Source organism: Phaseolus vulgaris, chromosome 8 (genome assembly GCF_000499845.2).
Source record: "Phaseolus vulgaris cultivar G19833 chromosome 8, P. vulgaris v2.0, whole genome shotgun sequence".
NCBI classification, from domain to species: Eukaryota; Viridiplantae; Streptophyta; class Magnoliopsida; order Fabales; family Fabaceae; genus Phaseolus; species Phaseolus vulgaris.
In genome coordinates, this window is record NC_023752.2 from 12,980,823 (window position 1) to 12,995,815 (window position 14,993).

Here is a 14,993-nt window from a genome sequence, read left to right on the forward strand (position 1 = left end):
CACCACCTCTTGTTTTAGCCATATCTGTCATAGGTGAACCATGACACATAATCTAAAAAAAGTTCTTCAACTGGAAACAAAATAAACTAAACAAGATTGCATAAGTGAAACTCCAAAAAAAGTCATTTCCGGATTAGCCTAAAATTAATACTACCGGATTATCTAATCCGAAACCAACAATTAAAAAACACATACTGGATTATCTAATCCGAAACCAACAATTAAAAAACACATACCGGATTATCTAATTCGAAACCAACAATTAAAAAACACATACCGGATTATATAACTAATTAATCACTACCGGATTATTTAATTTGAAAACCTATGTAATCCGGAACTATTCAAAAAGTATACTGGATTATTTAATCCGAAAACCTATGTAATCCGGAACTATTCAAAAAGTATACCGGATTATTTAATCCGAAAACCTATGTAATCCGGAACTATTCAAAAAGACTACCGGATTATTTAATCCGAAACCTATGTAATCCGAAACTATTCAAAAAAGACTACCAGATTTGGAACTATTGAAAATGACTACCGGATTATGGAATACGGAACCTAACTACACACTACCGGATTTAAAAATCTCTATGATGCGGAACAAAATAATGCATGCTTTAAAACAATTCCTTTACAAAAAAATCCGGAACTAACCTTGGATGAAGAGGCTCAATGCTATTTGAAGTTACAATGGAAGCGAATGGTGACGAGGATGGAGCTGTTGGGCGAGAATGGAGGCTGCTGGGCGTTTGAAGAAAAGGAGGTGAATGGGAGGGGTGGGTTCCGCCGCGCCTTCTGCTGCTGCCGTGAAAGGAAGCAAAGAGATAGTAAAGTGGGTTGGGGTAAAATTAGGTTTAGTTTTAAATTTTTAATATTATTTTACTGAGGGGCATAATAGTAAAATCAAGTTTACTATGGGGGTGGCTGAAGAAGGGATGGAGGTGCAGGAAGAAGCACTCATGGACCAACTAGAATAAAATTTGGGCTTATCCAAACCTGAATCCCATTGCTTTAACGATCTATGGATGACACATTTTTCATATAAATTCTGAACAGTCGGTTTTAATTTTAAAAGTAACCTTAAATGGAACATAACATCATCTTTTTAAATAATTTTATTTACATCTCGCATCCATATATCTTTCTTCCAGCTGCATCATTTCCATTCATCTCCAGTCATAGTTGTAATGTTTGAAAAAGTTGCATCATTTAAGCGTATGTAAAAAGATTGACAAGAAAATTCATTGTATTTGACAAATATAGTTTTTTTTTAGTTTTGTACTTCATTTGTTCACATCGCGAATGTTTTTTCCTAGGTTTCGTGACTTTCCCAGAAATGTAAAAATAAATAGGGAAACGAAAACAATGTCACCACCAATAAAAAAATATAACAAAACTTATCTCAACCACCAATGTTCACCACTAGTTACTATAAACAACCACTATTATCACCACTACTACACTTATTATTACCACCACGACTACACTTGAAAATGAAGAAAGACACAACACTTTACACCATAATAACAAATGTGTAAAATTTAAACATGAATAAACGTAAATTGAACACATACAATGATGTTCTCATACAGATCTTATCATATTATGATTCTCACATATATCCATACAACACAATCAAGAAGGAATAGGCACTTACCTTGATCCATGAGTGATCCTACTTGAGCAATTACTTTATCTCCTTTGTCCCAATCTATCTCTTAACAATTCCGTTCTTGTCACACTTTTGTGACGGTTAACAGTGAGACAACTATTATTTGCAGAGATAGAACCCTATAGCCTTTAGTTCCCAATCTCCATCAGATGTAGGTTATCATCATATATATATTTCTCACGTTAACCAATAAGCCCTTTATTATATTATTATTATTAAATCATATTTGGGCCCAAAGCCCAAACTCTAAGTCATGTGAGTCACTTTATAGAAATTAATTTACATAATTTCTTACATTCTCCCACTTGACTCATATGAGTTATAATACTTTCATGATTTAATAATTACATAAATGCGCATTTAAAAGGTCTTACATAAATTGGTTCTATCATTAACCAAAATCAAGGATACAGAAATAAATTGGTTGCATGTCATTTCAATCGACACATTTCCTTCCATGTACTACTATATCATCCTTTCTCCTTAATATGACTTTATAATGAGAATTCCATAATAGGTTCAAACATAATGTCATTTTCATCAATAACAACATAATTTGTTTTCCACAACATAATTTACATGCATATACATAAAGTAGAAAACATAAATTTCAGAAACTTTATTTATTCAATGAGCTTAGAGTGTCAAATAAGCATTAATAACAACATTCATCATTCACTAGTAGACATAATGCCCATATTTACAACATGACCAGTAAATGTTTTGGGCAGTAACCCTTTTGTTAAAGGGTCAGCAATCATAAGATCAGTGCTAATATGTTCTATTGACACTCTATGTTTCTGAACTTCTTCTTTAACGACAAAGTATTTCAATTCCATATGTTTAGCACCTTTGGAATACTTGTCATTTTTAGAAAAGAAGACAACTGCGGAGTTATCACAATAAATTCTCAGCGGCTTGGCAATACCGTCAACAATTCCAAGTTCTGAAACAAAATTCCGCAACCAATTAGCCTGAATTGTGGCCTCAAAGCATGCCACAAATTCAGCCTCCATGGTGGATGCAACAATGACTGTCTGCTTCGCACTTTTCCATGAAATCGCTCCTCCGGTTAAAAGATACACATAACCAAAAGTAGACTTTCGTGTATCCACACAGCTAGCAAAATCTAAATCTGTACATCCAATCACCTCAAGATGATCAGATCTTTTATAAGTAAGCATGTGATCCTTCGTTCCTTGCAAGTATCTTAAAACTTTCTTTGCAGCTTTCCAATGATCCAATCTTGGATTACTCTGGTATCTACCAAGCATACCAACTGCAAAACTAATATCTGGTCGTCTACAAGTTTGAGCATACATTAAACTCCCAACAATAGATGCATAAGGTATATTCTCCATCTGTTTCCGTTCCAAGTCATTCTTTGGACATTGCATGAGACTAAATTTGTCTCCTTTCTGTATTGGAACAAGAGATGTTAAACATTTATCCATTCTGAATCTCTCTAAAACTTTATTAATATATGCTTTCTGAGACAAACCTAACAGTCCTTGTGATTTGTCACGGAATATTTCAATTTCTATCACATAGTATGCCTCGCCCATATCTTTCATCTCAAAGTTATTAGAGAGAAACTTCTTAGTCTCACTTAATAGACCAAGATCATTAGTTGCAAGCAAGATATCATCAACATACAGAATCAAGAATATAAACTTGCTCCCACTGACATTCAGGTATATACACCGATCAACGATGTTTTCCTTAAACCCAAAGAACACAATAGTATCATTGAACTTAAGATACCATTGCCTAGAAGCCTGTTTAAGCCCGTATATTGATTTCTTAAGTTTACACAACATGTGTTCCTTTCCTTCTTCAATGAACCCCACTGGTTGGTCCATATAAATATCCTCTTCCAAATCCCCATTCAGAAAGGCAGTTTTGACATCCATCTGATGCAACTCAAGATCATAATGAGCTACTAATGCCATGATAATTCTAAAGGAATCTTTTTTAGAAACAGGTGAAAATGTTTCCTTATAATCAATGCCATCCTTTTGAGTAAAACCTTTGGCAACAAGTCGGGCCTTGTAACGTTCGATATTGCCACGAGAGTCACGTTTAGTCTTAAAGACCCATTTACACCCGAATCTCTTGCATCCTTCTGGCAATTCTATAAGGTCCCATACATCATTTTGTGCCATTGATTCAAGCTCATCTTTCATGGCATCTAACCACTTATCAAAATTATCATCATTGATGGCGTCTGAAAATGAAACTGGATCATTATCAATACCTAAGTCATTTTCTGACACTTGTAGATAAACCACATAATCATTCGAAATAGCAGACTTTCTTTCTCTTTGAGATCTTCTTAATACTATTTCTTGTGGTTGTTCTACTACAGGTTCATTGTTAACTTCATGATCATTAATTTGTTGTTCTTCTTCATTGTTGAGTGACTCAACTACATTAGGAACAACAATACTTGAAGTAAAGGTACTAGTTAAAGGAACTTGTACTCTAACTTCCATAATCTTCACATTTTGTGAAGTATCACTCCCACTGGTTTCACCATTTTCAATGAGCCGTGCATTTCTAGATTCAACAATTCTTGTGCTATGGGTAGGACAGTAAAACATATACCCTTTTGACTTTGCTGGATAACCAATGAAATATCCACTGATTGTTCTTGCATCCAATTTCTTCTCTTGCGGATTGTATATTCTAACTTCTGCCTGAGATCCCCAAACATGCAGGTGTCTCAAACTGGGTTTCCTTCCTGTCCACAATTCAAAAGGTGTCTTTTGAAATGCCTTACTAGGAACCCTGTTCAACAGATACATGGCAGTTTTTAAAGCATACATCCACAATGAAACAGGTACAGTTGACTTACTTAACATGCTCCTAACCATATCCATTAAGGTTCGATTACGCCTTTTTGAAACACCATTTTGTTGTGGTGTACCTGGCATTGTGTATTGAGCATAAATACCACGTCTATCAAGGAACTTAGCAAACGGACCAGGGTGCTGTCCACTTTCATCATACTTTCCATAATATTCACCACCTCTATCTGACCTGACAATTTTCACCTTTCTGTCTAATTGTCTTTCCACTTCATTTATATAAACTTCCAAGGCATTCACCGCTTGCGATTTTTCATGCAATAAATAGACATAACCATAACGTGAAAAATCATCAATAAAGGTGATAAAATACCTTTCTTTATTGAAAGAACTTGCATCAAAAGGTCCACATATATCAGTGTGTATAATTTCAAGAAGCTGAGTACTTCTTGTGGCTCCCTTCTTTGTGTGTTTTGTTTGTTTGCCTTTAATACAATCCACACATACATTCAGATCAGTAAAATCCAAACTTGGAAGTATTTCATTCTTTACCAATCTCTCCATCCTTTCTTTGGAAATATGTCCCAAACGTTTGTGCCACAAGAAAGCAGAACATTCATTCACCAAACTACGTTTAATGCCAACATTATGATGCAAGGTCATAAGAGTTTCAGCATATAAATTATCAAGATTCAATCTATATAATCCATCATAAAGAGCACCAGATCCAATCAAATTGGCACGCTGATATAAATTGAAACAACCATTCCCAAATTTAAAAGAGTATCCAGCAACATCAAGTTTAGACAATGAAACTAAATTCCTAGATATACTAGGTACATAAAAAGTATCCATTAAGTCTAAATAAAATCCAGTGTCGAGGATTAAACGATAAGTCCCAACTGCTTCCACTGGAACCTTCTCTCTATTCCCCATGAAGACAAACTTTTCATTTGGCTTTATGGTTCAGGTTGAAAGGAATCCCTGCATCATGTTAGAAACATGAGTTGTGCATCCAGAATCAATCCACCAAGAATTATGTGGAACTTCAGTTAAGTTTGATTCAAAACATACATAATAAATATTATGCTTACCCTTCTTTTCAAACCAAGCCTTACGTTTCAGACAATCCTTTTGGAAATGTCCAGCTTTCTTGCAAAATTGACATTTGTCATTCTTCTTCTGGAGCTTAGTAGAGGAGTCATTTATCTTCAGTGGTCCTTTACCCTTTCCATGTTTCTTGAAGACTTTCTTTCCAGCTCCTTGATTGTTCACATAATGTATGGAGTGGTTTCCTCGATTCTTCAATCTAGTCTCTTCTTGAACTAGCATGCTATGCAATTCATGCATATTCCACTTATCTTTCATAGTGTTATAGTTCATCTGGAAAGGACCATACTCAGACGGTAAAGAGTTCAAAATGAATTGTACGAGAAAATTGTCATCCACTGCCATTCCCAGAGACTTAAGTCTTGCCGCAATATTAGTCATTTCAATGACATGTTCGTGCATAGTACGAGAACCATCAAATTTCATGGTGATTAATGTACTCATTAATGTCCTAGCAAGAGACTTATCAGCTGTTTGAGAGCGCTCTTCCACAAACTTCATGAATTCTTTTGCATTCTCGGTTTCGGGAAGAGCAGACTTAATATTGTTTGCTATACTCGTCCGCATAAACATCAGGCTAAGTCTGTTTGACTTTTCCCAAGCCCTATAATGAGCTTTCTCCTCATTGCTACTTTCATCTGTAATAGATGCAGGTTTCTCGATTCGAATGGCCAAATCAAGATCCAATACACCTAAGTGAAATTGGACTTTTTCACTCCAGTCAGAAAAAATTAGACCATTAAAGACTGGAACAGACGTAACTTGCGAATGTAAGGCTACAAGAACAGATACTGCAATCACACATGCTTAACATTAATACTTCGAGTCATAAACTAACCATACAATACAGATTCAGAAACATTCTATGTATACTAATGTTCTCCTTTGGGAGATCCATTAATACACAAAACATAATGATGCTAATAGTATTAACTTTATTTGGCAAGATATATGCATCAACTAGAAACACTTGTTATCTTTGGATATACATGCAAAACTAATAACACATACTCACTACCAACAATCATATCCATTAATTATAAGGACAACTAATCAACCTTTGGGTGATCCAAAAATGTCTTATAATAATGAATTTCCATTTACCCATATTTAAATAATTTAGCATCCATTCTATAGGTAATTGAAATAAAATTTATCAATAATCTGGAATTAAATAAAACTTAAAGATTTGATCACTTTGGTGATTACAAATCTACCATACAAATAATTCCATAAATAATATCATTAATTGAAATAAAATTTCATCCATAATTTGGAATTAAATAAAACATAAAGATTTGATCACTTTGGTGATTACAAATCTATCATACAAATAATTCCAACAATATATCATTAATTGAAATAAAATTCATCATCCATAATTTGGAATTAAATAAAACATAAAGATTTGATCACCTTTGGTGATTACAAATCTATCATACAATAATTCCAAAATCTTAATTTAAAAATTAATACATAAAGCGGAAAAATAATTTTCCATTCCTCACTTTCAATTAATTAATTAAACTTTAATATAATTCAAATTGAATTAATTAATAATAATAACATAATAAAATTTGAATTAAAACTTTAATTAAACTTAAAAAAATGACGTAAATCCGTAAGGTGCACATGAATTAATTAACGTAAATTATTAATTGTGAATTCGTGCAGGAACGAATTTAAGCTGTACAGTTTCATCTTTCTTCAATTTATGATGCTGTGAATTTCCGAGCCCAGTTATACCAGGTAAAGAACGTCTCAACCATAACTAAAAGTGTCACGGGAAAAGATGATTGCAGTTTCATCTTTCTTCAATTGAATTAAAAATTCAATTAATGAAAGTTTTCAAAATGACATAAAGAGGCACACTCCATAAACCCCTAATTTTAAAATTAGGGTTCTTCAATTGGGATTAATTAAAATTAGGGTTCTTTGACTTTGATGGTTTAGGACAATTAGGGATCTATTATAGAGGAATGGAAACCTTAATCTATAAATCCTAATTTTAAAATTAGAGTTCTTAAATTGGGAATATTTTAAAATTAGGGTTCTTTGATTTTGGAAAAGCATTAATGGAGAATCACAACATGAGCAACGAGGCTATGATACCACATGTAAAATTTAAACATGAATAAACGTAAATTGAACACATATTCTCATACAAATCTTATCATATTATGATTCTCACATATATCCATACAACATAATCATATTTAAACATGAATAAACGTAAATTGAACACATATAATGATGTTCTCATACAAATCTTATCATATTATGATTCTCACATATATCCATACAACATAATCAAGAAGGAATAGACACTTACCTTGATCCATGAGTGATCCTACTTGAGCAATTACTTTATCTCTTTTGTCCCAATCTATCTCTTAGCAATTCCGTTCTTGTCACACACTTTCGTGATGGTTAACCGTGAGACAACTATTATTTGCAGAGACAGAACCCTATAGCCTTTAGTTCCCAATCTCCATCAGATATAGGTTATCATTAGGTATATCATCATATATATATATATATATATATATATATATATATATTTCTCACATTAACCAATAAACCCTTTATTCTATTATTATTAAATCATATTTGGGTCCAAAGCCCAAACTCTAAGTCATGTGAGTCACTTTATAGAAATTAATTTACATAATTTCTTACAAAATGTACTATTGAAATTAAAAAACATATCGAAATGAAAAGGAAGGAATCAAAAGATGCACAAAGAATTTGCCTGTGTATGGATCAGTGAGTTGACCAATGCCGTTTTTTTTGTTTAATGATATTTAATAATTTCAATCGATACAAATACTTAATGAAAGGGTTCTAAAATATAAAACAGGTTTGCTTTTGCGAAAATTAGTTATAAAACACTTATATTGATTTTTTTGAATTTATTTTGGCGACATCTTATCACTTCGCCAGAAGTTTAACAGAACCGTAAAATGCTTGACAATTGAAAATTTTGATGCTAAAATGTGCAAATTATTTTTCATGATAGTATTTGCAAAGTGATGATGATTAAGTTGTAAAATATGCATATTTTTATTTTTATTTTCATTTTGAATTTTGTTCCTGTATGTAGATCTTAAAAATAGAAAATTTTCTCTGCTTCATGGTTGCCTCCTTTTCTGTTGAATAAAATTACGTAATTTTTCGCGTTTAGGAGGAATTTAATTTCAAAATAGAGGCTTTTGTATGATTTAAAAACAATTATTTTTTATTATTAAGTACCTATGCGACCATATATGCAAGATTGTCAAACTCTAAGTTAATCGATAAACTTTTATGAGTTTTTATGGTCCTAGTTTGATAAAATAAGTTAACTTGTCATGAATCCTTTTTTAATAAACTCTGATAAATTCACGTAATTAATACTTGAATTAAAAAAAAAAAAAAAACAGAGTCAGTGAGTTTGAAATCAAATGAAACCCAATATTTCTCCCACAATACAATGCTTTATTAGGACTTCGAAGAAATTGATTGCTTTTTAAAATTGTGTTCACAATAAGAACTTCAATTTCATGAGTTTATATTTGATTTGGTCATTTATGTATTTGAATCTTGTTTAGCAATAATGTACTATCATATTTTATTATTTTTTAATTTTCTCTTTTTCTTTAATATATGTAATGGAAATATTGAATTATTATTGTATTACGAGTATTATACCATGCATATGTTATTAATAGATTTCTTAAAGGTAAACTATTATGAATTGAATCTACAAATTGTTTGAGTTTAATAACCTTGAACTTTTACATCAATGCATCTTTCACACCTAACCGATTTGAGCACAATCACACTCTTATGAATGAAACTCTTACGTACAAATCTCTTATATACGAGACACAAGTTTAACTGTATAATGCAGTGCAACTCTGAAGCATACCAAGTACATGCTAATTATTGTTATACAGAAGTACTAATGATAATTAGAAACTATGAAAAGTTGCTTTCCTCTATCCTAAATTATATATTTTCTTTCAAAACTACTAAGCATTCTGTATTCCAATTAACATCAAGTAACAATCTTTGGTTTTCATAATTGTATAGTAATCACCACCTTGAAACAGTAAACCATATATACAAAAGTTTATTGCAATTCTCGAGGACAAAGTAGAAAGCAAAAATTTCCTATAGGAGATATTACAATGATGCCAAAACTGAGAGTCATGGAATAATGCTTAATTGATTTACACCACAACAATATTATCACATATCCCTAGAATACAGAATAGTTAAGAGGACTTCTGAAAGCACGGGCTTATACTATGGTTGATCAAATTATAGTTTCATCTGTTCACATTCACAGTGCTCAAGATGTACAATGAATACTATACTATTCTTATTCATTCATGTTGTATTTTGTAAGATGTTGTACAGTGAGTACAAGAATACAATGAGAATGCCATTTTCTGCCACAACACGTATTTATGGAGAAATATTTAGCAGTGCAATAAGTTGTAAATCCCTAGCTTCGTGGAAATATACAACAGCTATCTATAATGGTGGAAAAGCCTTCACTTTCTGAATTAAACTCTGCCAGCAGGGGAGTATGGAGGAATTGGATTATAATAAGAAGGTGCTTTACCCTGAAGTTCATTGTTGTTCTTGGAACTGAATTCCTTATCGATTGCTTCTTGTATGTTATTCATTTCCAAGGAACTTGGTAATTTCTGGTTGCCTAAAACTACCAGAGAAATGAAGAATGCTTGTAAATGATTGATAGTTGAACTGTATTCGACAGAATAGAATCCATCCTTCAATGGCAGTAAAGTGAACAGGGGAGTGTTTCCCTCAGCTCCTTCCTGAAAGTTATGGCATAGATGATATTAACTGGCTAGCCGTTATATCTATAATTTTATATACTCATGGCCACAGGAAGAAAAATAAAAGCATACCTGAACAAAAAGATGAAATCTCTCAAGGTAAGATTTTGAACTCCTTGGAATATTTGAACTAATGTTTTGGTTAGAGAGAACAAGCAATTTGCAACCAACATCCCAACCACCACAATCACATAATCCCCCCAACTTCCATCTTTGGATCAATGGTGAAGGTTCTCCAGTGTTTGGTGAACTGTGTAATCCACCAGGAAGTATAACTTTAATGCTGCCATAGATATCATTTTCTTGTGCGCTGCAAAAACATTTTTCATCTGCCAAGCACTTTAGGCATATCTTCCTCGGCAAATTATGACTATATAGTAGTTCTTCATGATTTATGTTTTCACAAGGAATCTCAATAACAACAGCTGCAAGCTCCTTGCTCATGAAGAACTGTGATGTTTCTCGATCTACCTGGTCAACTTCAACTCCCATTAGGACATATTCTTTCACCACTCTCTCTCTCTTGGAGTTCTCATTGTTTGATTCGTCGATTTTAGAGTTAGAAACCCTCATCTTACCAACGATATTGTAGGCATATCCGCAGCTTTTTTCTTTACTCCAATGACTCATCCATTTGCTACTCTTTTTCTTTATTTCATTAACAAGGTAGAATGTAAAATAGCAGTCTAAATCATCCTTCTCCTCCAATGCTAAACTTTTCGTGGTAGCGGCAAGAACCTTTCTTTCACTGTTGATCACAAATTTAAACAAAGGTACTCCATTTCTTATAGTAAGCTGCAAAAGAGCTTGGAACGATGATTCCTTTTTACTCTTTCCTTCCGGCAGACTAATTGTCCTCAAGCTGATCGAATCTATGCTTCCTTTTGATGTCACACTGTGTTCATCTGATAAGTGTATGCTTGATGTCTTATGCTTTAATATGGGGTCTAATAACCTCAGCAAGGGGCTGGACCTGGTTCTGTTATGACCTTTTACTTTGTATTTGCTATGGTTTTCCAAACAAGCAGAAGATTCTGGTGTCACTGAACCAGACTTTGAACTCACATACACGGAGCTAAGTTTTGGAATAGAACCTTCCTTGAAACTGAAACTTCTCCCAATCCGACTTAAGCTTACGCTAAGTCGACGATTAGATGAGGGATTCACTGGTGTCGGCTCAGGAATTCCATGGTCCCGCGGTTCCAGCGAATTACTGAAAGCACACTGATTCTTTAGCTTTATATCTAACACATCCTTTTCAATGCAAGTATATTCAGATTTGAGACTAGATGTGTTATTTGAGCAAGATGCTTTCTTATGTACTCCAGAAGACCGACCAATATCTAGATTAGTATTATTACTTTGTTGCAATCTTTCAGAGGAAACTAGCTCAGCCACAGAAGGCAGTAACTTTGAATGTGGAATTTCAGAATGTAAATCTTCAGTGTAAATCTCCTCAGGAATGGACATATATGACACACTACTCCGGCTTGATTCCCCAAGGTCTTCATCGGATGAGGTTCTTGATTGAGAATGCTGAAAATAGTCTTCAGATTTCAATTGCAGAACTCTTCGGGGACGAAGCAACACAATATTACTAGGCATCCTATGACTTTGTTTATGACCAGCATCAATATCTGATTCCTGCCACTGATCCATCTTGTTCTTGAGTTCACTGCCGCCTGAACTCATTTTCTTCTGAGAACGAAATGACACACCTTTATTTTTTGATTCTAATGATGAAAATCCCTTATCAGAACTAGACTTCCGATTTCTCTCCTTTTTCTTGAGGCTCTGTGGATGCAAACCCTCCATTCTCTTATCATCTTCAACATTCCTACCACTAGAATTTTCATTTGAAACTACTGAGACCCCATGATGCCAGGATTTAGATGCAGAGCTTCCAACTACCGAAGTTATTTCATCATAGTCATTAACTTTCACCCTTTGAAGAGATGTAACTGACTGAGTTTTGCCAAATTCCGAGGGTGACATCCCGAGCTCATCTCCAATGGTCTTTGTTTTGATTTCAGAATGCTGATCCTGTTTGACATTCTGAGAAGACATTTTAGAACTCATACCAAGGTCTTCTTTATAAGGTCCCTTGCTTCTCGAAGAACTCAAACCTTTTTTACCATCAAGCTTTTTATTATGGCCAACAGAAATGGTAGATGATGTTGTGGCTGCCGTTGATGATGCTTCTTCACTGCTGTTGAAAGATGTGAAATTGCTAGCTTCTGCCTTTGTATGCGTTTGCTTGTTCTTCCATTTTTCAAGTTTTGACCAATCAAGAACCCCAACATTTAAAGCCTTCCCTTGAATGCTTTCTCCTCCATCAGAACGCTTGAGAAATTCAGGCAAACTAGACATGTACTTAACAAGTTCATCAGGTGGAGTTGAACTTCCCTTTGCACTATCCAAGTGCTGAACCTTTCTTACTACATTATGCTTTGCTTTATAACCAGAATCACTGCTTGCTTGACCAACAATAATCTTTGATTTTAACTTAAGTGAGTCCTTTGGAGATGGATTTGGTTGGAGCAAATTAGAACCATCCTTTGCTGACTCTGACCTGCTTTGCTGTTTTGAGCTTTTCTTTCTAAGGGTTAAGCCAAACCCCATCTCTTCAGAGGGATTCAACAACTCATTATATTGAAGGATGATCAATCATATGATTTAATATATGCTAAGATTTCACTTTGAAAAGTTTGTCCCGTAAACTCATGCTGCAGAGGAGTTACTCCACTTGATCTGGACATGTTTACATTTAGATCAATTTGTAGAAAAAAAGAATTCTAAAAGACATGGCGCAAATATTAAATTCAAAGAATAAGGATTTCGCAGAAGGAACCTAGATGACATCCAAAGCAATTCAACAATGAAATCAAATTACATTTTACAACACAACAATAGTAAGTGTGCATAAACAGAACAACATGTAACACATATTACAATTTATAATATCATATACGTACTACATATTACAGGGTATTCAACAATTGAAGCCATGGTATTCAACAATTAAATGATATTAGAGGAGAAAAGAATCGTCATTTAAAATGGGTCATTGCTTTCTTTCTTTTAGTATATTTTGGTACCAAACGCAAATAGTTAATTGTTCCTTGAAACACAGAAATTTAGTTTTGACGCTGAGAAGAATGAATTGGGAGTTGAGACAGAAAGCTACGTGAAAGGGAAGTGATTGAGTTTACTGTAACCATCCACGTCTTAATTCAGTGCGCAAAAACGATGGATATCCACCACTCCTTACTCAAGAAAACAACAATGAATGCATTACCATACATTAACCTATGAAAACGATGCTTCTGAATTAAATGCTAATTAATTTCACATAAATGCGCATCAATATCATGACATAAACCTCTGGTGTGAACCCAAATCTGAACACAAACACAAAAACCATAGAAGTAAGCATATCCTAATACTTAGGCAAAACTTAGACTATAACATCAGAACCAATTAATTTGTAAGACGATGGAGTAGCTAATTTAGTAATACACAACATGAGTCAACAATTGGAAACAGAACCCAAATTTATGAATGACATCAGAAAATTTATTCCTGTTTTTCCTGCAGAGAGAAAAAAAAAAAGATGCAGTCACCAAAAGTAAAATGAAAGTCAAACACCGTCTTTCTGGAAAATCAGGACCAACAAAACCCACATTTTCAATGAAACAAACCAAACACAATGATCAAAAAGTTCCTTTTCAACCCTGGATTAAAGTTTTCAAGAAAAAGCAAACAACAAAGATAATTCGCAGGAGAAGAAGAAGCTGATACAAAGATGGAGCATCTAGCTGAATCTCAGTTTTCAGAGGAACTTACCAACCCAGAGAACCAAGAGTGAAAAGGAAGAAAATTTGGCAAATGGGAGAGGGAAATCCTCCACGTGGGTATGTTATGGCGGCAAAGTGGGAGAGGAACAGGCTTCGGAGATCCCGAGGAATATCGAAAGGTGATTGGATGAGGAATTCAATGCAGGAGGAGATAGGTTGGAAGCAAAGCTAAGAAGTGGAAATTAACGGTGGCAGCACTGTGCAAGGCGTGTGGAATCATTGTTCCACGTTGTCGTTCATCATCACAAGCATCAATATCAACATCAAAATAATCCATCTCTTGCTTCTTCTACGTCTTGGTACTTAATACATGTATGTGTTTTGTTCATTGATAAACAAAGAGAGAGAAAATAATCATAGATTCCAACAATTCTTCTATAACAAAACACACAGAGGGAGATAGAGAGAGGTGTGCCTGTGTGTGACAGTGAGATGAAAGTGTGTGTTGGGTCGCTGCATGGGTCCCATGACGGGGAACTTGTTTCCCTTTCACGATTGTCTATGTTCGAGACCTGGGGCCCACTAGACTCCAACTAATTTTTGCTTATTTTAATAAATATGGTAAACACCTATATCATGGCAAACGAGTATTTTTTTTATATAATTAAATAATATTATTTTATTATATATCTCACAAAATTAATATAATTATTAGGTTTATGTAACTTTCAAGTGACTTATATATTTT

At 33.9% G+C, this 14,993-nt stretch overlaps 2 protein-coding genes across 3 annotated transcripts; both read right to left on the minus strand.

Moving 5' to 3' along the window:
* Nucleotides 1–5,437: 5,437 nt before the first annotated feature.
* Nucleotides 5,438–7,940, minus strand: LOC137824599 (uncharacterized). Its single transcript, XM_068630263.1, has 3 exons — nt 7,931–7,940; nt 5,583–6,389; nt 5,438–5,472 (listed from the first exon to the last, which is right to left on the minus strand). The coding sequence occupies exons 1-3, from the start codon at nt 7,938–7,940 to the stop codon at nt 5,438–5,440; spliced, it is 852 nt and encodes a 283-aa protein (XP_068486364.1).
* Nucleotides 7,941–9,783: 1,843 nt separating this feature from the next.
* On the minus strand, nt 9,784–14,783 carry LOC137824505 (probable GPI-anchored adhesin-like protein PGA55). Of its 2 annotated transcripts, none has more exons than XM_068630172.1 (3): nt 14,295–14,783; nt 10,521–13,199; nt 9,784–10,427 (listed from the first exon to the last, which is right to left on the minus strand). In XM_068630172.1, exons 2-3 carry the CDS (start codon nt 13,068–13,070, stop codon nt 10,152–10,154), a joined length of 2,826 nt encoding a protein of 941 aa, XP_068486273.1. In that variant the 5' UTR covers nt 13,071–13,199; nt 14,295–14,783; the 3' UTR covers nt 9,784–10,151. The 2 variants fall into 2 exon arrangements, with proteins under 2 accessions (XP_068486273.1, XP_068486274.1); XM_068630173.1 differs by having other exon boundaries at nt 10,521–14,039; nt 14,295–14,681.
* Nucleotides 14,784–14,993: the final 210 nt, after the last annotated feature.